At 35.1% G+C, this 27,475-nt stretch overlaps 1 protein-coding gene across 1 annotated transcript in view; it reads left to right on the forward strand.

Moving 5' to 3' along the window:
- Positions 1–1,472: 1,472 nt before the first annotated feature.
- LOC139117489 (multiple epidermal growth factor-like domains protein 11) overlaps positions 1,473–27,475 on the forward strand; it is a 36,458-nt gene continuing 10,455 nt past the window's right edge. Inside the window, 21 exon segments of the mRNA XM_070680637.1 lie at positions 1,473–1,649; positions 2,972–3,130; positions 9,065–9,166; positions 13,353–13,453; positions 14,102–14,191; positions 14,421–14,534; positions 15,319–15,454; positions 16,635–16,755; positions 17,547–17,785; positions 18,421–18,461; positions 19,261–19,330; positions 19,682–19,864; positions 21,447–21,562; positions 21,865–22,028; positions 22,987–23,086; positions 23,553–23,699; positions 24,714–24,848; positions 25,278–25,405; positions 26,123–26,137; positions 26,140–26,254; positions 26,570–26,698. Coding sequence (XP_070536738.1) covers positions 3,003–3,130; positions 9,065–9,166; positions 13,353–13,453; positions 14,102–14,191; positions 14,421–14,534; positions 15,319–15,454; positions 16,635–16,755; positions 17,547–17,785; positions 18,421–18,461; positions 19,261–19,330; positions 19,682–19,864; positions 21,447–21,562; positions 21,865–22,028; positions 22,987–23,086; positions 23,553–23,699; positions 24,714–24,848; positions 25,278–25,405; positions 26,123–26,137; positions 26,140–26,254; positions 26,570–26,698 — 2,374 coding nt within the window. The 5' untranslated portion in view covers positions 1,473–1,649; positions 2,972–3,002.

A 27,475-nucleotide genomic window follows, 5' to 3' on the forward strand; every position in this document is an offset into this window, starting at 1 on the left:
CTTCGAAAATCCACAGGCTGTCCACCATCATGTGTTCTAGTTCAACTGACTCAAACTACGAAATGTTGTTTGTATTCTTCTAACAAAACCTTTAAATTATAGTTATTTACATTGAAATTCAACAAGTTATTGTGCACAGAGACATTGATGTGATATTACTGTACAAATATTCCCAAATTTTCAGGCTTTTCGAAACAAAGCAAAAAAAATCAAACCCAACAAATTGAACGCTATGAAGAACTGTCTACTTGACTCCCACAAACTTATGTGATAACCCATTGAGTGCCAAGTCAATTTTTGTCGCCTTTATAAAATATAAGGCAGACAATTTTTTTCAGTTCCAGATAATTTCTTCTAGATTTCCTAGCAAATTTGATCAAAACTGCAGCCAATAAAATATTATGACCCATTTGTCCAAGTTTAAGAGTAATGCTACCATCAATGATATCCAAGTTTCCTCATCTTATCATGTCCCTCAAACACAGCTTGGACACAGAAGAAGTATAATTATTGTGCTTATTACAATTTTTTTTCAAATTCACTGAGTGTTAGATGGAAATTCCATATTTGTGTCACAGGAATTCTGTGATACACCCTTAAAACTCAGTCAATTTCGCAATATTTTTCCGAGAAGAGGAGCATTTTCTTGTAGTTTCTATTTTAGGCTGATGTCAATATATGTAATATAGATTTAATTCAGAGAGCACTCTCAGGAACTCTCATTCTCCAGGGGTTGTAGTGTATTGGCCTCAGCCCATACACTTCCCATTGCCTCTGTGGTAGGAAAGTTTTGACTGCTTCAACTGTCTGATCACTGCAAACGAGCGCCCTCTATGTCCAAACATTTTTATGACTGGGTGGACACACAAAGGTGACACCCATATACCTCTGCACAATAGGTGTTGCTAGCAATTGAAAAATACTCTCACCACATATCTGCCACCACTTCAGCCCTGAACTAATAAATCTGTATTGGAAGAATACACCGTAACTTTTTCTCACAGGTGCCATAAAATATTTCTACCATAAGAAGTTGCTAATCCAAGAGATTGGAGGTGTTCTGTATCCAGTGTGGGAATAGTCCATTGATATCAATTGTTTGGTTTTCAATAGAAGACGTACAACTTTGACAAAGTGAGCTTTATCCAATCCTACAGGGTCATTTGGGGTCATTTCTCTTTAGATAGCATGTTAATTTTCTGATGAGCATTATTGATCCAATCCTCAGCTGTTTAGTTACCTTCCTTCGACAAAATATATTCAACTTTTTCAAGTCAATCTAAGCTGACTTTAAGACATCGACTATTCACATGTATTTAATTACTCACATTAAACAAAAACGCCAGAGTTTCTATTTTAATAGATCTGATTGGTGAAAGGTACAAACAGGTCATGTGACCTGGTGACAACAATACCTCTTTCTCAACAAGACTTTCCAAAGACCCCTCCCATACAAACATTTGATTCAGTGCATTCTGTGTTTGTTCGCACAAGTAAGAGTTGAACTAGATCCGTGACAGTCAGTGAAATGGATTTGTTTATCTGAGTATTCACATTGTGCAACTGTTATGTTAAGTTTGGAGTAATGCAGATAAGTTCTTGGATGTAAAATTCCCTGGAACTGTTCGATAAACTTTCCCAAAAAGTAGGTAAGTTGAAGAAAGAGAAATGTCTTTGTTGTGGTTTAAATGTATATAAATAGCTATCACAATTGGGTCCCAGTGTTTACTAAATGAACCCACCAGGGTATTTGGTAATGGTAATGTTTTAAAAACTGTCATGAAAGAGGAAAAAGTTATTTTGAAATTTGAAAAAGTTGTCAAATTTGCTGGTCTAGCATTTACACCACTTGTATATACCGTGTATTTTTTTCACTTTTTTCCTGGTTCTGTGCCTTCAGTGAAGTGGAAATTTCAACAAGGCATATAGACAGATCCTTCTCTGTCTCTCTGTGGAACTTATCACTTCCTAATAACAATTTTAAAGACTTGTCTTTCCAGTCAGTGCTATTTGTGTAACTTTTGAAAGTAGACTATGTACTTAGTTGTATGAATATCTGTTTTAATATTTGAAAGGTTTCCTTGGCAGCTTGGTGAGTTTGGTTTTGGAATTAAATTCATGCTAGACAGAGTATTTGCAGAAGGCGAATGAGATTAAGTGCTTATAAAGCATAGTGAAAGTTCCAGAACAAAATTTGTATTTTAGCAGTTGAGTGGAAATGCTCTATGCTGTTCATACAGTATTCTTTGGTGCAGATTTCACCATCCCAATTTTGAATGCAGAATTGAAGTGATAATGGAAGGAAGTCTTGAAATAGGAATTCACAAAAACCAAACTTTAGTCATAAAACTTAACCATTTTGAAGAAATTGTTTCAGGAATAGGTATTTCCAGTCGTGATGATTTAACTTCCTCATAATCAACTTGCAAACTTACAACTCCTGTATTGATAAACAGGGAACCACAAAAAGGAATCAAAAAACATACCTTGAGTTCATGAAGTTTCTCTTTTATTTAGATATTTCACAAATACATATTGGTATTGTTATGGAATGTGTACATATTCAAATTGACAGAAGAAGTAAGATGTAAAACTCTGTTTACGCTTTCCATTGCCTTGCAAAGAATGAACCGTATTACTTTCAATACTGTGCCTACACTTTCCCACAGGGAACTTTTGGGTAGTGGAAGTGCATGTGGGTTTAGTGTGTAGTTACTACAATAAATTTTGTTGAAAAATTGCTATCTTTTAGTTACATTTATGAAGAAGTTTTTAAAAAGTGTTTTTCATAAAAAATTGTTCTTGTCTATAAATTGATAACATTTTTGAAAGAATTTGTCCCAAGTGCAAGTTTTTTCGAATTTATTAAAAGTTGATGATACTTGCACATAGAAGAATTCTATATTGTAGTTGCATATAACTAAACAAGCTTATACAACATAATCAAACACTTTCTTGTTTTGTTGTACAGCTGCCTCCGGGACTTGTAAACTCTTTCACAGATGGCTTCCTTGAATCTACTACTGATAGTCTTAGCATCAGCAATTTCACTAACACTTGGAAGGCTGAATTCATCACCAGTGTTATCCCTAGATGATGATGGTGACCATGTCTGCTATAGAACAATAAGGTAAGTTTTTATTTGTAGATATGAAATGTGCCTTTGAAATATTATCAGTCAGGAATGTATTTCACTCTTTGCCCATGGAAAGTTCCTTAAGTCATTGGTGTGAGAACAATGTCCAGTTGTGTCAAGCGATAGCCCAATGTAGTGAGCCTCTGTTGTTGTACACAAAAATACAACAATGGCGGCCACGCTGTAATTATTTCAATTTATAGAAGTAAGTTAAAAGCTTGAAGACCTAATGGGTTTTATAGCAAGTTTAGGGAGTTTACCATAATTCTTTATGTAAGAACATTTTTAGAGTTTGTAAAAATTGTGATTGTGTCACCACAAATCATTTTACTAGTTTTGACTTTTCAAAGAATTTTACAGTGAGCTCACGACTTGTACTGTAAATATCGTAAATAAATAAAAGGAAATTATCAACACAATTGCAACAGTTTAATTTGACTGCTTTGATATCCAATTTCCTGTTGTCATTATCTAAAGCAGTTAATCAGTTGACTCTTTTTGAATATACCAGAACAGTGAGACGTATAACAATTTCATGGTGTTTGACCATTGCCGTGACAATGCACAGGACTGTATGTAGGCTGCCATGACCTTTCACCTTGCAACGGAGTAAAACTTTGAGCCCCACCCATACATTGATCTGCACAAAAGCTTACCAAACTTGAACTTCAAATTTCAAACACAAAAGGAGCATTGAGATTGTGTGATTTCATCTCATTAATAAACAATTGTTTTGAACTATTTATGTGAAATCATTTCATTGTCTTGTAAACCAACAAGAGACATCAGGTATGTTATGATGCTGTCAGGTATGTTATGATGCTGTCAGGTATGTTATATAGTGCTGTCAGGTATGTTATGATGCTGTCAGGTATTATATGGTGCTGTCAGGTATGTTATGATGCTGTCAGGTATTATATGGTGCTGTCAGGTATGTTATGATGCTGTCAGGTATTTTATGATGCTGTCAGGTATGTTATGATGCTGTCAGGTATGTTATGATGCTGTCAGGTATGTTATGATGCTGTCACATTGGATATCTTCTTACCTCCAAAACTTCTTTATTCTGTCGGTGAAGAGCCTGTATGTAGGGTGACTTATTTGCGATTTTCATAGGCAAATTTATTGGTCATTTGTCTGCATGCATATATTAGAAGTGTGTTATGTTCTGTTAATGCTGTGTTTTGTCCTGAGTACTTTTTGCTGTTCTGTGTACTGTAGGTGGTGACCCTAAATTGTTTGGAATATGTTGATGAAACCTTGACAAAGTATACATGTAGTTGTGAAAGTCCTCCAAGAGGCACAATTGTCCTTGGTGCTGGTCAAGGCTCTTTAATGTTGATTGAAATTTCAAAGACCTCAGTGGTTCCATGTTTGGAGGTCAAGAGGTGGTATCTAAGTGCAGTCATGTTAATCACATTTCTCGTTTTAATTTATTTGCTAGAGAAAGTCTTCCGTGACAAATTGATTAATTATTTCAAAAAACTTTGCCATTGTGATAATTACTATGAGTAGTAAGGAAATATTATAAATACTCATGTATAAGTAATAAATGCATGTATAGATGTTACTGCTTCTGTTGCACATGAAAACTGCATTTCAACCATGCAAACAGCAAGTAATACACAAACATTATTTGAGTTGATGATTGACTTTTAAGAAACTTTAATTTTGTCTTTAAAATATGCTGGACAAAATGACTAGTGACATTGTTCTTTTAATGCAGGAAAAACTCAGGCATAAAACTCTGAACCACAACATGGCAAGTTCACTTTTACTGTGTTTTAGAGGATTAAGTAACTATTTCTGTTCATTACTGTGCTAATCTCAAGAAATAATGAGACAGACTTGATTATCAGTAGGGTAATGTATAATAGAATGAAATGCTCTGACTCAAAATATTAACTTTGGAAGTGCAATTAGCGAGGAAATATTGATGTATCTTAAAGTTCTGATAACCATGTGTTTATAGTGTGTATTGTTTGGTTGTTTGTCCGAGCAAATATGAGGATGTTCACTTTTGTTATTGCAATGTCTGTTTAGTTGTCCTCAGAAAAGACAAACTTTTCCTTTCATTGTGGATTCTTCTATGAAATTCAAAGAATTCCTGTTGGTAAAAGAGTTTTATCAGCAAGTTTCAAGATGGTATCCAGTTTATAAATAAATTTTTGTTGAATTTGTTCTCATATATCACATTAATGAAATTTGCTTTGCGTTAGATGACAATACAGGCTGGATATTAAAATATTTTACAAAACATTTTACAATCAAAAGTTGTAATATTAGGTTCAATGTGATCTACAACTTTAATCTTCTTTGGATTTTACCTGTAAAATTTGGACGTATAGGCTTAGTTTTAACAGCATTTCGTACTTCCTTTATTTTTCTATTTGCATGATCCAGATGAAAATTTAAGGCAAGAAGTCTTGTGGGTGTACCACCCTGACAAGATAAAGGAAAATTAGTCATCAGCTGCCAAAAATAGCTACTAATAGAGTGCGTCATTTCTGTGTCTGCTTGACCTAGTTTTAGAAAAGTTACACAATGAAATCGGTAGCTAACAATTTAGGACACCTTTAAAAGATGACCTCAGCCATGCTCAGCCTTATGTTTGATTTGTTTAGTCAAAGGATGGTCCGACACTTGTTTACATGCTACAAAGACGGCTCTTTGGTAACCATTTGCATATGTCCCAATATGGCATTGTTGCGTAGGTGGCAGCCACCTGAGGCTTACATGTATAGCATAGGGTGATAGAGTTTAGGGGCGTAAATGGAAACATTCCAGTGGCAATTAATGATTTGCTTAAGGGTATCGTCAGTGTTCACAGTTTAGTCTTCTGACAACTGAACTCCTTATGCATGTATGTCCTATTGAATCTTCACCAGGTGGCTAGGAAGATTTATTACGTCTGACACTGATATCATTGAAGTGTTTTAGGTATACACTTCAACCCTATATCATTATGGTTCCAGATTACACATCAGTAAAAGTAAAGATTGGGGAACACAGTACAAGCTATAGTAATTATGATTTATGAAGGCATTTGTATTCAAGGGTGGGGAAGTTAAAACTAAATCACATAAAGCCTTTCAAAATGTGAGGTCAGATAGTGTACACAGGGGTCAAGCAAGGGAGAAACAAATATTGTGTGAAAGTGGCCTTTCTGCAGACATGTGGGTGTGAGGCATATATCTTTTTGGGGAAAGGGTGTACTAAATACAAATTTCGGAGGAGAAGAGAGTGGAAGCATGAAATCATGATATTCAGCTCTGAAACACTCATGTAGAAATCGATTAAATCAGTCAAAGTAACCTTGGTAATGACTGTGATCTGTAGCTTTCAGTATTGATGTTCTTTGTCACAAAGTCAGAATAGTTGACTTCTATACGCATGTATTGCTACCAAATTAGTGCTTTTTAATATCCTCTGCTGGACCACAGCAGAGAGCTTAATAGACTAAGCTGCTTGATGGACTGAGTGAAAGCCATAATTTGCATGCAGTCTTTACAGTGGTCATCTAAAGATGACCACTATAAAGAGGCATTAAATTGTTTCTCTAAGGGTGACTCACAGTTTCAAGGCCTGAATAGATCATTTAAATACTTGCTTGCTTGACATACTCTGCTCCTATGATTGTGAAATGTCTAAAGTGAATATTTTTTATTCGGAAGACGTTTGATATTATTAGTCCCCACGGACGAAGTCCGGGGGGACTTATAGATTGGGTCATGTCCGTCCGTGCGTCCGTCCGTTCACGCAGATATCTCAGACATGCCCTGGTCAATTTCTTTCAAACTTTGCACAAAGTTACCCTACCCCATACAGATGCACTTCGATTTGTTTCACAATGCAATCAAATTTGGCCGTGTTAGAGGACTTTTTAATTTACAACTCCATAGACTCCCATGTATAAGACAGCTCTCCATAGACCTTCATGTATAAGGCAGTTCAACATAGACTCCCATGTATAAGGCAGTCCATAGACTCCCATGTATAAGCATAGACTTTAAAAACGGATCCGGGTCCGTTTTTAAAGTCTATGGTATAAGGCACTTCAACATAGACTCCCATGTATACGGCCAAGAAAAATAAAAGTTTAGTTTCTCATCCTATTAATATCCCAAAAAGGATGCAGTGACACAGTTTTTAGTACCCCCGGATGAAGTCCGGGGGGCTTATAGATTGGGTCATGTCCGTCCATTCGTCCATCCGGTCATCCATCCATTCACGGAGATATCTCAGATATTTTGACAAAATGTCATGTGACCTCGGTGACCTTCCACCTCAAATATACATATTTGCCAAACTCAGTAACCACAAGTGCTACACCCTTCATATATGGTATGATTGGACACCTTATGACGCCACATATTGTACCTCATTAATTATGCGCATATCTAATTTTGAGCGAGCCAATAGAGCTAGAGGTCTGATTTTTGGTATATAGGGATAACTTAGCAATACAATTTTTTTGACAAAATGTCATGTGACCTCAATGACCTTTGACCTGAAATATACATATTTGTCCATAACTCAGTATCCACAAGTGGTACACCCTTCATATTTGGTATGATGGGAGACCTTATGACGCCATATACTGTACCTCATTAATTATGCACATATCTAATTCTGAGCAAGCCAATAGAGCTGGATGTCTGATTTTTGGTATATAGGGATAACTATAGGATTGAAATTTTTTGACAAAATGTCATGTGACCTCAATGACCTTTGACCTCAAATATACATATTTGTCCATAACTCAGTAACCACAAGTGCTACACCCTTCATATTTGGTATGATGGGAGACCTTATGACGCCACATACTGTACCTCATTAATTATGCACATATCTAATTCTGAGCAAGCCAATAGAGCTTGATGTCTGATTTTTGGTATATAGGGATAACTATAGGATAGAAATTTTTTGACAAAATGTCATGTGACCTCGATGAACTTTTACCTAAAATATATGTTTATGTCAATAAATAAGTAACCGCAAGTGCTATGTCCTTTATATTTAGTAGGATGGGAGACCTTATGACAACACACGCTTTACCTCATTAATTATGCACATATCTAATTCTGGGCAAGCGAATAGAGCTAGAGGTCTGATTTTTGGCATATTGGGATTAATTAGCAATACAATTTTTTTTCTCAAAATGTCACGTGACCTCGATGACCTTTGACCTTGATTATACATATATATGCATAACTCAGTAACCACAAGTTCTATACCCTCCAATTTTGATAGGATATTAGACCTTAAGATGTCACATCTTGTACTCATTTATAGAGGTCTGATCTTTTTAGAACCATAACTTGGACATGCCTCATGTGTTTCAAATTGGGAACAACGACATAGACCTATGTGCCCATAGATCTCAACATATACACTCCAGTGATACTTCTTTATGACCACATTTCCCTGCCCCATCAAGACTAATACTCCCCTATTACAAGTGGGGACTATGTCATTGACAATGACTTGTTGATTTTTTAACATGCTGGAATGCAAAGTTCAAATATATCAATTACACTTATAACCATTACCAGGATTCTCTTTCCAACCATTTCAGTGATTCACTTCACCAACCATTACTATGACTCACTTACCAACCATTACTATGACTCACTTACCATCCATTACCATCCATTACCATGACTCACTTACCAACCATTTTCATGATTCACTTCCCAACCATTACGAGGATTTACTTATTAACAACTATTACCAAGATTCACTTACCAACCATTACTAGGATTCACTTACCAACCATTACCAGGATTCACTTACCAACCATTACCAGGGTTCACTTACCAACCATTACCAGGATTCCCTTCCAACCTTTACAAGGGTTCACTTACTGATTTTACCAGGATTTATGCAATGAAGTCATAGTATTTGTTTTGTTTTGGTTTGTTTCAGTTATAAAGGAACAATACAAGTAAGCTACAGTCAGCCCTTTGATCAGATTTACTACACAAGATGTTTTAATCTCATCAGTTGGTTTGCTTGCACCAAAACAAGGTGAGTTTTAATGATCCTATTGAAGTTACTGCCACAAAGCAGAAACTACCTTACCTTGAATTAATCTATCTTGTAGTGAATTTGATATGAAATTTGCATAGGGAAAGGAGACACTTTCAGCCATTTTGTAAACAGTATTTTTCATGGATTCACAAGCCTGAATGAGTTTTTAGCTCACATTTGGTTTACCAATGTGAGGTTATGGGCTGAATCAGTTCATTTGCATCTGATTTGCATGTCTGTATATTTGTGGGTATGTGCGGATGTATGTCCATCACACACTTAAAGCCGCACTTTTCAATCCCAGGTTCTCGCATTAGTGGAGTTCTCCTCCCAGTCAAACACCTGGCCAGTACGATGTTTGATTTCTATAACATTAATTACACAAACTCATCTCAACCTTTTGTCACATTTTGCTAATCCTGCAAACATAGTTTATGCAAGCTTTTGATTGACGGTCGGGTCAAATCGCCAACGGTCATTGATTCCCCACCAAAACGCTTGAATTTCCTAAAAATTGTCTCCCAGTCGCGTTAGACTTTGAATATAACCTCACAGTTCGATTGGCAGCAACTTCACACTGACTGCTTGGCAGTCTGTCTGTGTTTTTGTGGCCGGGGAAAACTAAAAAGTGGCATTTTCTGGAGCGTGTGCCCCCATGTTGCCTGTTTGGTGTCCACTTCCACAGTGAATGCCGCCATACCTTGGCCTCCTTTTAAAGGGAGGCTCCGCCTTTAAGGCTCCCATACCGCCAAAGCTACCATCTCAGTATTTGGTGTACAGGTAGATGCAGGGGTTGAGATGTGAATTTGTTCAAATGAACACATCAGTGTCAAAAATGTGCAAATGAGGTAAGAAAAAGTGAAATCCTGCAAATGTACAGGAGGTATCCATTGAGAAACAGGCAAACTCCACTGATCTTGACTCATTTCCTGTCATTGTTCTTGAACTGTTACATATTAACTGACCAGCTGCAACCATAGACAGTAGATGGGGAAGACCGTTTATACTAAACTAAGAGGGGCTTGTTTCTGATATGCATGTTGCTAAAGTTGACCTCCAGTACCTAAAGTTAGACCTTAATTACTTTTGTCATTCTTGTTTTTAGCTACTATAGACTATAGTCTATAGAAGCTATTGGGATGGGTATCTGTCCGGCATCCGTCGTCAGTCTGTATGTATGTATGTATGTATGTATGTATGTATGTATGTATGTATGTATGTCCGTTTGTGAGGCGTCCGTCCACTCAAATATCTTGAGAACCGCAGTACTTACTGATTTGATATTTGTTGTGTAGATGAAAAATATGATTTTGAGCAACTGTTTTTTTAATTTTTTATATTGTTGAAAATAGGCAAATTAATGCCAAAAAGGCGTTTTTGGTAAAAAATCTTCTTCTTCATAACCGCTGGTCAGACAGCTTTGTTATTTGGTATACAGGTCCCTAGGGACAACCCAACTTAGATTTGTTCAAATTGTGATGAAATATGCAAATCTGTATTTTTAAGGAATTTTTTATGTCATTTTTGATCAAAATTTGACTTACATTGTATGTAATTCTTGTACTGTATAAACCCTATCAATTCACCCAGAAAAAATAATTAATATGATTTTAAATAATTGAATTAATTAGGAAATCATCAAAGCCAAAATAATTTTAGTGTAGAATTATCAGAAAGTTCAACTTTTTTTGACAGTTCATAGTGAAATGCTTACCATCTTGGAGGATTAAAACATGTAAAGGCAACTTTCCTGAATCCCAACTTTGACATATTCTGAACCGTCATTTATTGTGCCCTGTATAGGCTGTATGTTATCTAAAAGAAATTGCTCAAACTAGTTTGTCATGATAGGATGGTCAAATAAATAGAGATAGAGAAAGTTCTAATTTCCATTTATGGTTGACTTGGTAAGGATAAAATAAAATTACTTTTTGAGGAAAAAAAAAAGTGGTCAATTAACAGAGTGGTCAAAGTGATAGGGTTTTTATGGTAAAGCTGGGCTGTAAGATTCCTCATGTGCTATTTATAGCAATTATGCAATCTGTGTAAACAGTGCAATGAAAGTGTTACATGATGCTTTTGATGACCTTGAACTTCTTAAGTTTCAAACATTTGTCTCTTCAGTGTGCTTTCTCTGAGTACGTACAGTCTCAACTTATTCAACAGAACTTACCGGTACTTACAATGTTAATTTGAAAGTTAAAATGTGCTTGGTATAGGATGAAAATACTGATAAAAAGATAACCAGCTTAAGATTCTTCATAACCTGACAGATATGCTGTTTTTTTATGATGAAAATCTTGATTTAAGCAAGTCTTATTTACTTTAATTAGAGTGTAATTAACTCTCGTTTATTAGCTACTATAGACTAATATAGTCTATAGAAGCTATTGGGATGGGTATCTGTCTGGCGTGCACTGTCAGTATGTATGTATGTATGTATGTATGTATGTATGTATGTCCGTTTGTGAGGCGTCCGTCCACTCAAATATCTTGAGAACTGCAGTACTTACAGATTTTATATTTGTTGTGTGGATAAAATATATGATTTTGAGAAACTATTTTTATTAATTCTTTTATATTGTTGAAAATATGCAAATTAGCACCAAAAAAGGCGTTTTTGGTAAAAAATCTTCTTCTTCATAACCACTGGTCAGACAGCTTTGTTATTTGGTATACAGGTCCCTAGGGATAACCCAACTTAGATTTGTTAAAATTGTGATGAAATATGCAAATCTGTATTTTTACGGAATTTTTTTTTCCATTTTGGTCAGGCCATCCTGAAATGAGCTATCAAAGATATCCACCTTCTTCATCAATACATGTGTCACAAAAGGTTATTCTCTACATAATACAGCAGAGCTCTGTCAACTGTTGAGTCGCTTTTCAAAGCGCTGGTCAGACAGCTTTAATATTTGGTTTACAGGTCCCTAGGATGACCTTAGTGAGATAATTTCATACAGTCAGGAAATACTTAATTTTGTATCCATGTCTATAGTAGCTTCAGGGACTTTGACCCTATGTTTCTGGTTTAAATATTTCTTGTCGTTTTTCTGGTTGTACTGTGCAGAAATCATTGTCATAACATCAACGTAGAATTTTCCTCCACTGAACAGATAGAAACAACATCTATTGTTGATCATTGGTAACCCATACTGGTATATACCAATTCTGATCAAATTTGAGCGACACCGTATAATTGCGGTATTTTTTATTTAGAATATTATTTCATCATAATGTTGTTTCTATTATAGAAATTATGGGCGACGTGCTGACCATTAACGTTTATTTATGGGCAAGGACGAGAGGAAAGCCAAAAATGAACGGAGCCCGTTAATTTTGGCTTTCCTCGAGCCCGCACTAATAAATAAACATTAATGGTCAGCGCGGTCTGTTATTTCCATTATATTATCAATGAACCTCAAAAACCATCAAAATTTACAAAAATTTCCCACGCGAATGACAACGGGGCCCCAGAACTTGTCAGTGAGTAGTGCGTGCGCTGTAAAAATTTTGCAAATTCAGATATTTTTTCAAAAAAGTGTCTAAACTTGGCCCACAAGTTGTTCCATTTTATTTTGTGAATAATTATGATCTTTGTACAAATTACAATTCACGTTTTAGCTGAAAAGTTACAATATTTACGATATTATTCATATTCACGTGCACATAAACAAACCATTATTGCGTATTTGTGGTCGGTCACATGGTTCAGCTCGACCAATTAAAATGCGACGGATAGGGGATGGTAATACTATATCACATGTTCCACTAGCCTTTTTTGATTCATTCTTGAAAAAAGTAACAGAATTCCTAGCATCCTTTCATCTTTTTGCTAAAAAATTTTTCCAAAGGGTTTTTCAATCAAGGCCAATTTCGGGCATTACCTGTATTGGGTAATTCTGGTTTGTCAAAAGATGTTCAACAATTTGAACTGAAAAGCAAGATTTTAATATGACAATTTCTTGACATTTTTGTTAACACATTAAAATCATCCTGAAAATTACAAGTGGAGAATATGGCCTTGCTGGAAAGCAAAGTGTGAAATATTTTCCATGTTGTTCCATGCAATGAGTATGATCTACAAGCATTGCTATCATGACACATTCGATATGAGGTCTATCACGTGAAAAACAGCCACTGTCATGGAAGTGTGCATGAAGTGTGAATTTCTCTCCAACAGAACTGCTTATCGAGTCAGGTACAGACAGGAATACACAACTCATTACACACAGGAGAAAGTGTGCTGTGAAGATTATGCTCAGACTGGAGACCACTGTGTTCGTAAGTACTGAGCTTCCAAGCAATGCCTACAGCTGAATTCTTTATTTTCATGGAATTTCACTTTATCTCAAATTATGCAGACAATGTAGCAGAAAAAATTAAAAACCAGTGAAAATTTGTCCGGTCATGAATAAAGTGTATTGTCATCTTAGCTCCCTGCACACAGAAACAGATACTCAAGTCTAAGAATTTTAAACTAGAAAATATGAAATCAGGAAAATAAAATCTGATGAAAATAAAGCATTAATCTTACAGTTTAGTGAACAATGTAACAGTTTCTTCTGAATTGAATCATTTTCTCAGTATTTAGAAAGTGATGTTGATGTCTGTTAAATGATATCATTCCCAAAGCATATATATGCATACAACTGTTATCCTGATGGGCAGGCAGGGCAGGTCATGGGGTGCTTGTAAGAATCTTATGAAAATGCTGGGAGTAGGTCACTCAAATTGCATGAAGATTCTCTGTGTATACCCAAGTATACATGATTGATTAATATAATGGAAATCCGTTTTGAACAAATGAAAATACAAATATTATAGAAAATATTCTTGTGTATGCTATCTGTCAAAGATAATACACAAATGTTTCTTCTAATGAAAATACATAATTTAAACATGTATATTAATGCTTTATACATACTGCAGCAATCTGTACGCTTTGTGTCCATGGTGACTGTGTTGCACCTCAGCAATGTGAATGTGATGCTGGCTTTACTGGAGAAGGCTGTGTGATTCGTAAGTATATTGAATATTTCACCTCTAAGGGTGGTGACTATCTCCCGTAAAGTGCCACAGTAGCTGTAACTTAGGATGATTGTTTTGATATTGTCCACTTACAGTTTTTTGGTCTGCTTCCTGAAACATGTTGGGATATACACTACTGCTTGTCATCTCAGCCTGTATAATGTATATATCTTTGAAAAGCACTCTTATGATAGAAAGTGTGTTTATCGTCTCCCTGCAGCTGACTGCCCTCAAGGTAGATGGGGTGAAGGATGTCCCAATGAATGCACATGTGTTAATGATGCTGAGTGTAGTACCACGGATGGGACTTGCACATGCAGAGATGGCTACACAGGTGTGTCTACTGAAACTTTCAACTGATGGTTATTTCTTTGTCTACTGTTCAACTGTCAGATAAAATATAATTATCAGTCTGAACAGCCTTATGTTTGTTATTAATTTCAATGATGTAGTTGCTATCACAGGGATGTTTTGAACCTTCAGCTTTAGCCTTGAGTAGTGAAAGAGTGAAGCTGTTTTTCATTTGAAACATTTTCTGGTTTACCAAATGATCTCATCAACTATTAGAAATTTTTGAAGTTGACAGTTTTCAACAATGCCATTGCATATGTCTGCCCTATGACATTGAAGATTAACCTTAGTCTGGTGATGACAGGATAAACATCAAGCAAATAATTACCAAACCAGTACACTAACATTCATTATTCTGTATTTCAAATGTTGACAAGTTTTGTAAGTGTGTGTTCATAATCAAAGATAATTTTTCTTTTGTACTGAATATACAAGGATAACCAAACCCTTTACAGAATGCTGGTGTATCGTAAAATGAAAACAAGGAAGTTAAGACAAAAGAAAAGAAAAGAATTTGTGACTTGGAAAAATATACAGGAAATATTCTGTACAATCAATATCACTTTTATACTTTGTAAATCCTTCCGTGCATGTGTAAGAGGGTCAACAGCATTATTTGAACAATTGAGTCATACCAAAGTCTTGTTGTCGAAAGCTTAAACATACTAATCAAGAAAATTGAGGTTGTGATGACACAACAAAGCTGCTGGACTGTGGATGGTCTCTCATTGTTCATCAATATCTTATTTTCCTGTTGTTGTTTTCAGGTGTGAACTGTGAGTCACCCTGTGAGGTTGGTTACTATGGAGCTGGATGTACATCTGAGTGTATGTGTCAAAACAATGCTACCTGTGACTTCAAGACTGGAGCCTGTGCATGTACACCGGGATATAGAGGAGCTCTGTAAGTCTTATTGGATGTAGGAATCCTCACCACATTACTTGTTCTGAAGCTTTTCAGCTCTGTAATAAGGTCCACTGAAGGCAAATGTCTAAAAAATTGTGGATGCAGATTACAAAATACAGCATAAGCTATACATGAAGCTAAAGTGAGATAGTATTTCACTGTATCAGGAGGTACATGTATTGCTATAGCACTGTTCACAAATGAAGTCCTTTTTCTTTCATTAATATGCAAAAATAAATATTAGTCCACATTTCCGCAAGAACAACGAAAATGAAACATGCTATTGTTACAATGGATACTAAAGGTGACACTAATGCATAACTCAGACTACAAGCTGCAATAAAAGCCATGCATGCAATGATAAAATTTGTCTGAATTTTGTCCAGTGTCGCGCTTGCACAGCTATATAGCCTTGTTCACGGTTACAGGTTTGTTACTAAATATAGCTGTACGCGCGCGACATCGGACACGCAGCTTGAAATGCGGACAAATTTTATCAATGTTGCATGCGTGGCTGTTTTTGCAGCTTGTACTCTGAGTCGTGAATATGTTTTTTAGTATTCACTGTTACACTAGCAGTCGCCCACTGAGATGTATTTTCGTCGTTCTTGCATGCGTAATTTTCAAAAGCGTAATCTAAAAATGCGGACAAATATTTATTTTTGCATATTAATGAGAGAACAGTGACGTAAACTGTGAACGGCCCTATTCAATAACAAGCAAGAAATTGTGATCAGTGCTATTAAGGCTTTAAGAGCTGTAGTTGATCGCAGCTAAATTTTAGTGCAACATTTTACCAATATTTGTGAATTTTTCCGTTATCTTTTTGGTACTTTTGGACCGAGGACACAACTTTTTTGTCTACAGATTTTGATTAAAGTTTTAGAAAAAAATGTGAAAAAAATGTGAGGTGAAAAAAATTTATGCATTATATTTTCTAGAGGTGACAAATTGACTTTGGCACTCAAAGAGTTAATACATATTCAGTATATGTGTGGATTTTGATTTTCTAATTATGCCAGTTGTAAATTAAGGATCGATATCCCAGAGAAAAAATATAGCTGATACCGGGCAAAATTTTTAAAATTTAACTGCAATTCACCATTATGTCACCAAACTAGGGTTTGACATTGATGTGGTGACCATTAATTGGCATTTGTTTGTTCATATGATACAGATGTGATCAGAAATGTCCAAGTGGAACTGCAGGTCAGGATTGTGTTCAAACTTGTCAGTGTCAGAATGGAGGATCTTGCGATCATGTGACTGGACTTTGTCAATGTACAGCAGGATGGATGGTGAGTCTTCAAATCTTTTGTCAAATGATATGTTTTGTCTGTTTTGTTTTAATATGTATCAAAACAAAATCAGTTCTCAAAGAGAAAGGAACCAAAACTGGGCTAGAAACTTTAGCAACCAACTTTGGTGTATTTGCTATTGTTTGAATAGTATGACCTGGATCATTAAAAGAGCAATAAAGTGGAATGTAAGGTAAATATTAATGCATAAAAGAAATTTTATTTTAAATGAATCTCATATTTGGAATAGCCAACTGCACTTGGAAAATTTAGACAGGGTCAATAAGTTCCTAGACAGTTCTTGAAAGTTCTTGAATAATCCTCCTGGAAAGTTCATGAAAAGACCTGGAAAATGAAATGGAATTCTGGAAAATTGATAATCCATCCATAATTTTCAAAAAATGACAAGATGATCAGTTGCGCTATGGTAAAAATGGTATGTAAGATATGATATATATAGAAAATGATATTATAATATTGTAAAATGATATCTGGAAAATGGAATGTTGAACCTAAAAATGTCCTTGAAAATTGCTGGGAAAGTCCTTGCAAGTCTTTAAATTTTAAGTGACTTAATAAGTGTATGAACATGATGTAGAGATAAACCTTTTTTAACTTTCCATTTTTTCAATGATATATGTACACCTTTGATGATCATATTACTCAGTTTATAATGACAATGACAATAATGATATTTCATTTTAATCAAAGCTAGGTGTATTAACTCATGGCTTAGAGTAGCCTGATACAAACATTTCTGCATAACTCTAAGATAATTTCATCTCTATCAGGGAACAGTATGTGGAGAAACCTGTCCTGTCGGGAAACATGGAGCAAACTGTGCTTTGTCATGTGACTGCAGGAATGGTGCCGGATGTGACAGGTTTACCGGAGTGTGTAACTGTACTGCTGGATACATGGGAGAGCAATGCCAGACGACATGTCAACCAGGAATGTATGGTTTGGGATGTGCTTTAACTTGTCAGTGTCAGAATGGTGCGTCTTGTCATCACGTCAATGGAAGCTGTGTGTAAGTCCAAATTATCCATTCTTGAAAAACAGATGATCTTTGTTTAAAAAATGGTAGAACTATTTTTTGAATGGTACTGCATATAATCATGCTTACGGAAGCTGTGTACATCTATAAGTTGAAATCACTGCAACAAGAGAACTGCTTTGTATTGCAGCATTGTCAATGTGAATATTCACATTATGTGCTCATGTTAGAGCTGTAGAGTACAGTGAAACCCAGCCCAACCAGTTACCTGAAGGAAATTGCAAAAATTTTCAGTTTTACATTGTGTTTCTATACTTCTACACATACATTACAATACAGGAATACATGTAAATATGTCCCAAGGCATTTTTATGCTTCTCTGTACTGCATTGGTATGGGCATTTTTAATGAAAAAGGTCACTCTTTGAATGAGGGTGCTTGAAATGTTTTGTACTCTGTTAAATATGACAGCATTTTTATGTGAACATATCTGATGCCTGTTTATCGTTTTAATGTAATTGTATTTGGACTTTTGACGTTACAGATTCTTTTTACAATTTTTTTGTAAAACGTTACTTTCATGAATACTGATTTAAACACAGTTTTAACAAAATTACTGAATAGATCTCTTCAAAAGATGTATTTGCCGTGTTTTATTTCATTTTCAGATGTACGATGGGTTTCAAAGGAGACACATGTTCTGAAAGAGGTATGGTACATATATTTTTGTCTCAGAGTAATACTTGTGAAGTAAAATTGTCTTTACTGTTGTATGCAGATAAGAATGGACAGTGAAATTGATCTAAATGTTATCACACTTGTGTATATTGGTTTGTAAAGTTGTTTCAAAATTTCCTACAGGATCTGTAACTTTCGTTGAGTTGCAGCAAACTAAAGAAGGATGATGGTGTTGTTTCACAGTAGGCTTCCACTGTAATTGTTGAGATAAAGCAATAAAGTAGGAACTGTCTGTGTGTGTGTGTGTGTAGGGTAAAGATTTCCTGACTTTCTATCCCCGTACATTTTGACAACTTTCTCACTTACTACTTCTGGCGTATGTACACCTCTTTTCCTGTAGATCATGAATTTTTTGCCAAAGAACTTAATACAATGCAAAGGCAACAAGAGTCTAACCAGACTTTTACTTGGCTGTGATACAATGTAACTCAAAGCAGCGGTACATAAGGAATGTAATATGATTCTGTGTATATGAAGTACACTTCAAAGTGCACTCCCTGGTGTGTGTTTATTTTGGGTCCATAAAAGCTCTTTGATTTTCACAGCAGTTATAACAAGTCAGTGCAACTTCTGAGGCAAGTTTTGGAACAACTTTACAAACCAATTACACAAGTGCGGCAACATTTAGATCAATTTCACTGTCCATTCTTATCTGCATACCAGTGTAATGTGCTTTTTAATTTAAGTATTTGTGTATCATCAACAGTTGCCAATAAGGAAATTTTTTCTCTCAACTGTATTTATAAAAGTAAATGTTATGATTATTTCAGCATGTCCTGATTGGTACTATGGAACTGATTGCTCACAACAATGTGATTGTCAAGAAGAAAACGCAAAAGAGTATGTTTGTAGTTTACACATTATTTTCAACTAAGATGGAAATCCTGGAGAAGCAGCCTGTAGGCTTTCAGTAGGCTTGCATCTTTAAAGATTATGATAGACATGTGATATTTACATTGTCTCACACTTTTACTATTCAGTGCAAGATATTCAAGGCCTTTGCTAATAATACATGTCAATATTGACGAAAAACATTTTGAGTGAACCATATTTCAATATTTTTAAATATCCACCGTGCTTTTGTGAGAACAAAACATTCAACTTAGCATTGTTACGTTACTTGCTAGGTGTAGTGTAGGAGCTATATAACACATCCATGAATTCTCCGATTGATTTTATGTTTTACCTTAGATGTCATCCAGGTACTGGTGTTTGTATATGTGATAATGGTTTCATGGGTGACAAATGTGATACGCCATGTCCACATCTATGGTATGGACCAGAGTGCCAGCATGCCTGCCGATGTCAGAACGGAGCACATTGTGACAAAGTAGATGGGTCTTGTACATGTACACCTGGCTTTAATGGGACTTTGTAAGTATAGTATTGAAGCTTGTAATGGTCATCCAAGGGACCAAAAAAAACGACCACTATAATGGAGACGTGGCCTTTGTGTGGAGGGTGTGTGTCGCATTACTTTCAGTGTAGGTGGGGAGCTGAGCAGTAAATTTAGGAAAAGTTAATGGTAATGATAAAATTCAATATCGTCAATCTCAGAAAATCATGACATGTGTATTTAATTCCTAAAACAATTGTGATGCAGTTGTAAAGATCGGTCAAAATAGACTCACTTCTTGCTTTCAGTTTAAGAATCTGTTGAACAGAGGTCATTCAGAGTCAGATATGCTGACCATTATACAAAGATTTTGTACCAAACTTATAGCAATTACATGTGGCTACTGACCACATAAGAGAGGTACGTGGCACTTGAAGGCCTTTAACATCTACAATGATACTGGACTATCAGAAGATGACTAAGTTATCACTCAGACAGGTAAATTGACTGATGTATAAAACTGATGGTTTGGTTCAAGATGTAGCTGGTATGCATGGACTCATTTATGTTTGCATTGTGTTACTGTTACTGTCTCCCCAATGATGGCCACAAAGATATGGTTTATCTGGTGATGTGGCGTTCATACAGTTTGATCTCATTGAAGGTGTGAATGTAAATAAAGTGGCAACCAGGAAATGGGGAAGTTTTCTATTTGGCAATTGACTTTAATGAAGATAAACTAAAACCTTCCAGGTGCCCTTATGAATGTTTATCAAGGACAGCATTAATTAAACTTTCATTTTATGAATGGTGTGTAAAGATATATGGAGTATAACTTTTGATCTGCAAATATTGTTTGCTTTTCAACATCTAAATACATGTATATCTGTCTATTGAACCAAGTGTTTTCTGTGTCTAAACCTACATAGCTAAGCCTTCACAAATTTCAGGTTGTGAAAAAGAGGCTGTGAATTGAATAACTTAAATTATTTTATTGCATAACAACACTCTTCGGAAAGTACAGTATAGCAAGAACAAAACTAAACATTGCATAAAACATTGTTGTCTATGTCTTTAACTGCGGCTGGGGAAAACATACAGTTTGTAATATATTTCATGAGAGACAGCTTATCATCTGAAGTTAAAATGTACAAAAACTTATTTCTTTCATTTAAACTATCAAATATTGGATAATACAACTTCATTGCAGAAAATAGAACTTCTCTATCACTAGAAAGTATATTATAGTATAGTATATAGTTTAAGTATATTTTGGACACTTCAATAAATAGTGAAATTCATCCTTGACAAAAGACTTATAAAACTTACAAAATCTGGATTCAAGCGGAATTCTTGGTTTTGAATGATGTGGACACAGTAATGAAAATGTAACTGAAGTTCAATTTTTCTGTCAGTACCTGATGTTGAAATAGTTACATACAATAAAGTGTGCAAGATTACATAATATAATTTTGCAACATGTTTATGAAGTTGTAATTTTATACCTGCAATCATCAGTTGAGTGTCCTGGATCTTTGGTTAATTATGCTGTCGGAAACATGTCATTCAAACTGTCCTGGTAAATGCATAAAATTGAATTTTATTGAATGTTCATTGCAGTTGTGAAAGTGAGTGTCCAGAGGGCACCTATGGTCTGGATTGTCAAGGCATATGTACTGATTGCCATAATGGAGCTACTTGTGGCAAAGTATTGGGACTCTGTATATGCAGTGCAGGTAATTAATTCTTATATATAAATGTATTGTAAACACAGAAAACTGCTTGAAAACAGCAAAATATTTCTACTGCGTGTGTCTACACTTTTGTCATGTGATCTGAAAAGTGTACACATGAAAGAAATTTACAGTTGTGTAACTTTATGAGGAAAACTGTAAAACATGGCTTGATAACAATATGGTAACATCTAATACTTGGTGTTAGGAAGGCAACAACCAGTCTATGTTGTTATGCTGGAAATGCATGTAGGGTGGGTATGTCTCTATAAAACTGTTCAACTGAGGGCGCTGTTTTCTTGTAGGTTGGCGCGGTAAAGACTGCCAACTACCCTGTCAGTTTGGTTTCTATGGTTTGGGATGTAATCAGACCTGTCCTTGTGACAATGATGCATCTTGTCACCATGTCACTGGTGTCTGTCAGTGTACACCTGGATGGACTGGAGACAGCTGTGACAATCCCTGCCTGGTATGTAGATATGACTTTACTTTGTCATTGATTTGTATCTGAATATGTATGGATATACATCAGCCACAATTTTAGACAAATCCATATCGTGTCTTTGTTTATCAGTTATATTGTGCATCATCTGTGATTTGAATTGTCCCTTATTCCTTTTACTGTAACATCAAAGCATTGTATCATATTTTAATTTTTTGTGGATCAATGTTAAGATAGTATGTATCATGAAACAAAATTTCAAACATTTGCTTGGAACTTTCCTCAAGGAAGCTTTAAGCCATTTTCTTTCATGATAAAAAAAAAGGCGGGGATCAATATGCAAATAATGGTACTTGAGAAACAAATTTACCTAAAATATACAGACAATTGAAAATCAAAATGTCTGCCATTGTTTACATGTAACTGTATAATAAAATTAAACTTTTGATTCTCACAACCAGATGATGTAAACCTTAATTACTTTTAGACTTCAATACGTCATAGCAGACTAGCAAAGTCTGATCATCTTTTCCTGAAGTGCATTCTACGTCAGTGAAAGTGTATCAAGTCATTATCAACTATTGATTTAATGGTTGTGATAAACAGATCACAGTTGTACTGTTTAGTGCTCAATGCAGTTCATTGAGATGCTTTTCAGTCAGTTTGTATTTTAATTTTCTTACTGATTTTTATTTTCAAGCTATCATATTTAGTGACAACCTTGAATACTAAAGCACAGTGTATTTGACCTCACTGTATAATACATAAAGATAATGTTGAGACTTTATCATATCCAATCACTATCTGATTTTCATTTCTTGGTCTCCAATAAATCAATCATAACGTATTGTAATGATACAAAGCCATTAATGCAACATAGCGTTTGCAGTATTTCCATTCTGTCATTATGGTTAATTGTTGTATCTTTTGCACATCTTCATCAGAAATTTTATTTATTTTATTTGATAATTTCCCACGATTCTAGGATGGGTCCTATGGGATTGGCTGTTCAGCATCATGTGACTGTGTAAATGGCATTTGTAATAAGATTGATGGCACATGTGACTGTGAAGATGGTTACTATGGTAAGAATATATGTAGTTCAAGTCAAACGTCGACACAGATCTATTCCAAGATGGTGTAAAAAGCTCCTTAATCAAATTTTCCAGACTTAAGGAAGTATCAGTAGTTTGATTAAAAAAAATTGCATCTCCAACTATTAACAAACATGCCAACATGGTATATAGAGTATCTTGCATTTCCCAACAAAAAATAATTTTTATAAAAAGGAAATTAATATATACCTGTAGGTGTTTCTCACTTTGCTGCCGATGGGTTTTCTGGCCACCCTCTTCAAACCTGTGTGGTATGCATACAATATCTGCAAAATATTTTAAAATTTGCACTTTATTGCTCTTTAGAAGGTGTGCAAATCAATAATTCATTGCAATGCAGCTTTGAGGGGTTATGCTATGAGGTTAGCTTTAAATGTGATTTCAAGTTACATTGACTGGTGCTGAATTAGGTTCTTGATTTCTTTTTTGTTGTCAGGACGTCGATGTTCCAGTACCTGTCCAGTTGGAAAGTATGGTGAGTCATGTGACATGGATTGTGACTGCGAACAATCAGCTTCCTGTTCTCAGAATGATGGCCAGTGTGAATGTCCTCCTGGATACATTGGAACAAAATGTGAAAATGGTAAGTGTACATTGACAACTCAACGAAGGCCATTTCATTGGCAGCTGTATAAATCAAACAATATCATTCAGTGACCAATCTTTTCTCCAACACAAGAAACCAAGGTATCTGACTCCTTGCTGAGATCTGTATCATTTTAAGGTAATATGCACACTGAAATTGAAAGACTTACCCTTTTGCTCAAACTTTCCTCAAGAAAATGTTCAACCATTATCTTTCAAAGTCAAGAATATACATTTTGGTCACTTTGCAAATTTTGGTACAATTGAAACAAATTACCCTGATTACTGATATTTGAAATTTAAAATGGCTGCAATTCCTGAGTTAACTCTGTGGGAAAATCTTTTCTCTTTCATATGAAAATAAGATATAAAAACTTCATTTACTCCAAGAGCTTGAAATGAGCCCAGACAAGTGGTAGACTGGCATGAAAACAAATAGGGAAAAATCATCCTATTCATGTAATGAGCATGTTGAGAACATGGAAATATAGGAATCATGTACAGGAATGTACTTTAGCATATTCTTGTTTGTGACTTGTCATTTTATTTTATGCATAATGAATTTAAAAACATTGAAAACATGGCCAACTGACCTTTTTGGCCCGGAGAACTTCAGTTCTGAAAGGGTCTGTGTGTTTTCAGTTTGTTTCATTTATCATTTAAACTGCTCACGCCACATTTTGTGTAAACAGGTGTAAAACCAATATTGATGAGATTGGTTGATGATGAAACCATGGTAATGAATGGTTAAATGGCTACACTGATGAGAACGCTTGCAGAGAAAAATCATCCTTTTCATGCAATTAGTATACACAGAACACGAAAAAAATAGCATTGTGTGGGAATTTAGTGAAGTCGAAAATTGTGACCACCATATTATTTTAATGCATAACAAATGTAGCATAATGTGCTTTGAAAACAATGGAGAATAAAATGGCCCTTTTTTTCTTATAAAGAACAAGTTCTGAAAGGTCCAGTGTGTTTTGATGTTTGTTTTCTTTTTTAAATTCAGTCTGTGAATCAGGAAAATATGGCATAAACTGTGTTTATTCATGTCCTAACTGTGTCCATGGTGATGGTAACTGTGATCCAGTCACTGGATATTGTATCTGTAACCATGGTTACAGTGGTCCTGTCTGTGAAACAGGTAAAGACAGTTCCTTACTTTCTGAAATTCAACTGCTTTGCAAGTTTATTTTGTGATTACCATGGAAACTAATCATAAAATTGTCACTTATTACATTTATCAAGTATTTGAAATCAATGAAAATATGAAAATTTTGTATGTACAATAATTCATTCACCACAATATTGAAAATAGGTGAAAAGGCCCTTGCATTGCAAGTGATGTGGTAAATCGAAAAAACATCTCCAGATATTATGGTTAGCTGATATTTTTACCAACAGCTTATGGACTGCTAAATGATAATAGGTCACTAAATTAATGAACCGTATAACCAAATAACCAAAAGCCCATAATTGGTAATGTTTGTTAAATAGTATGTTAGTGCTAGGTGAATTCATGGATCCAAAATTTTGAGATCAACTTTAAAATTTGAATCGTTTTGTTGCTTAGCATGTGCAATTGACAAGTATGGAAATAGATGTTCTGAAGACTGTGAATGCCAAAACAGTGCGTCTGTCACCATGTCAACGGAGAATGTCATTGTTTACCAGGTTATCAAGGACAAGTCTGTGAAAACAGTAAGTCAATAAATCATGAAGAAATGGTTTGATAAATGGCTTGTTTTCATCTCTTGGGTAATATTAATCAATAATCTCCAATACTGTACATTTTGCTTCATGGTAACGTCACACAGCATGCGTCATCAGCAGAGGATTTATTGATGTCATTCTGAAATGTGTGATTTTATTCATATTTCTCTATGGCAACTGATGATATCGACTCCATTATTTGGTTAACAAGTCATGTTTGAATGAAGAAAGGCCAAGAACACAGAATTTCATAACTCATGATTTTAAAATATATCCTTTAACTAGCAAAATATTTAACCATGAACAAAAGAGGAGATATTTTATGTTTTATAATAAAGCATACTGTGTTCTACAGCCTAATCACCAAGTGTTTCTTTTCCCTCTCTCCTGTATTGGTACAATTAATGTAGATTTGGTAGCCAACTGAGGATTTTGACCTTTATAATTTTCTTTTCATGTATTTTCAGTATGTTGTCAAAATCACATCACTGAACAGGTTGATATCAATTCAGTTTCAACACACTTTAATTCAAAAGTTACTGTAATCAATCATACTCTCATGCATAGACACTATGCCCATGACGAAAACTCCAGTACAAAAACAGACTCAAAATACCCTGAGAAATGGCTGTACAAGCTACATTCAGTCTTTGATTATAAATCTTTTATCTTTCACTGAATCTTATTTTGAAATTTTACTTATAGCATGTCCTGTTGGGAAATATGGGAAGGACTGTATAATGCAGTGCAGGGAATGTGCAAATGACGCTGAGTGTAGTCACTATGATGGTGAATGTATGTGTAAGCCTGGATGGATTGGTCCTAGATGTACTGAACGTAAGTCTTACATTGGCCATGAACTTGAAATCAAAGAATGCTTTATTCTTGAAGGCCATGTTAATTTGTTATCACTACATTGAATGATTGCAAATAATCTTCATCAAAATTGATATGTTGATGTGTTTCCTCACCATCAATCAAGTAATAATTTCTGATTGTGGTCATATCATTACTACTGGTAGTCAAATTCTCAACCTCACATTTTCTGTAATTTGAAAGTGAGAAGATCTCATGAAATATATTTCTAGCATTTCAATTTGTGGATCATTTGAATTCAGAGTTAGACTGACTTTGTTTTTCTTTATGTTTCAGCTTGTCAGAGAGATTTCTATGGTTTGTGGTGCCTACAACAGTGTCAGTGTGAGGAAGGTGTAGAATGTGATCGTGCCACTGGTGAATGTGATTGTGAACCTGGCTACACAGGAAATTATTGTGCTGAAAGTAAGCATATTAGCCAAGTCACTTTTAGCTCCACTGTCAGCGACGTGGAGCTTATCAAATAGGTTGATTTTCCGTCGTCGTCCGTCGTCTGTCAACAATTGCCTTCTCTTCGAAACCGCAAGGCCAATTGCTTTGAAATTTCATATGCAGTTCACTTGGGGTGATCTCACTTAAGTTGATTCAAATCATGGTGAAATTTGCATATTTGTATTTTTGGGGCACTTTTTTTCTGTTTTTGGTAAAAAAATCTTCTCTGAAACCGCACGTCCAATTGCTTTGAAATTTGATATGCAATTTACTTAGGGTGACTTCAGTTAGATTTGTTCAAATCGTGGTGAAATTTGTATATTTGTATTTTTAAGGCAATTTTTTGTCATTTTTGGTCAAAAAATCTTTAAAAATCTTCTTCTTCAAAATACAGGTCGTATAGCTTTGATATTTGATACATAGGTCCCTAGGGATGATCTATTTCAGATTTGTTCAAATTGTGCAGAAATATGCTAATTTGTATTTTCAAGGCAATTTTTGTCATTTTTGATCAAAATATTTTTTTTCGTTTTCAACCGCTTGTCCGATATCTTTGGTATTTTGTATACAGGTTAAAAGGGGCGAGCAAAATGTCATATGTTCAAATTATAATGAAACCTACCATTTCGCATTTATTGGGCAATTTTTGCCAATTTTGGTCGAAAAATTTTTTTCTCAAAAAGTAGTGGTCTGATAGCTTTGAAATCTGGTATTTGTTACTACAGATAAACTAAGTAATACATTATGATG

The sequence above is a fragment of the Ptychodera flava genome, chromosome 18, assembly GCF_041260155.1.
Source record: "Ptychodera flava strain L36383 chromosome 18, AS_Pfla_20210202, whole genome shotgun sequence".
Lineage (NCBI taxonomy): Eukaryota > Metazoa > Hemichordata > Enteropneusta > Ptychoderidae > Ptychodera > Ptychodera flava.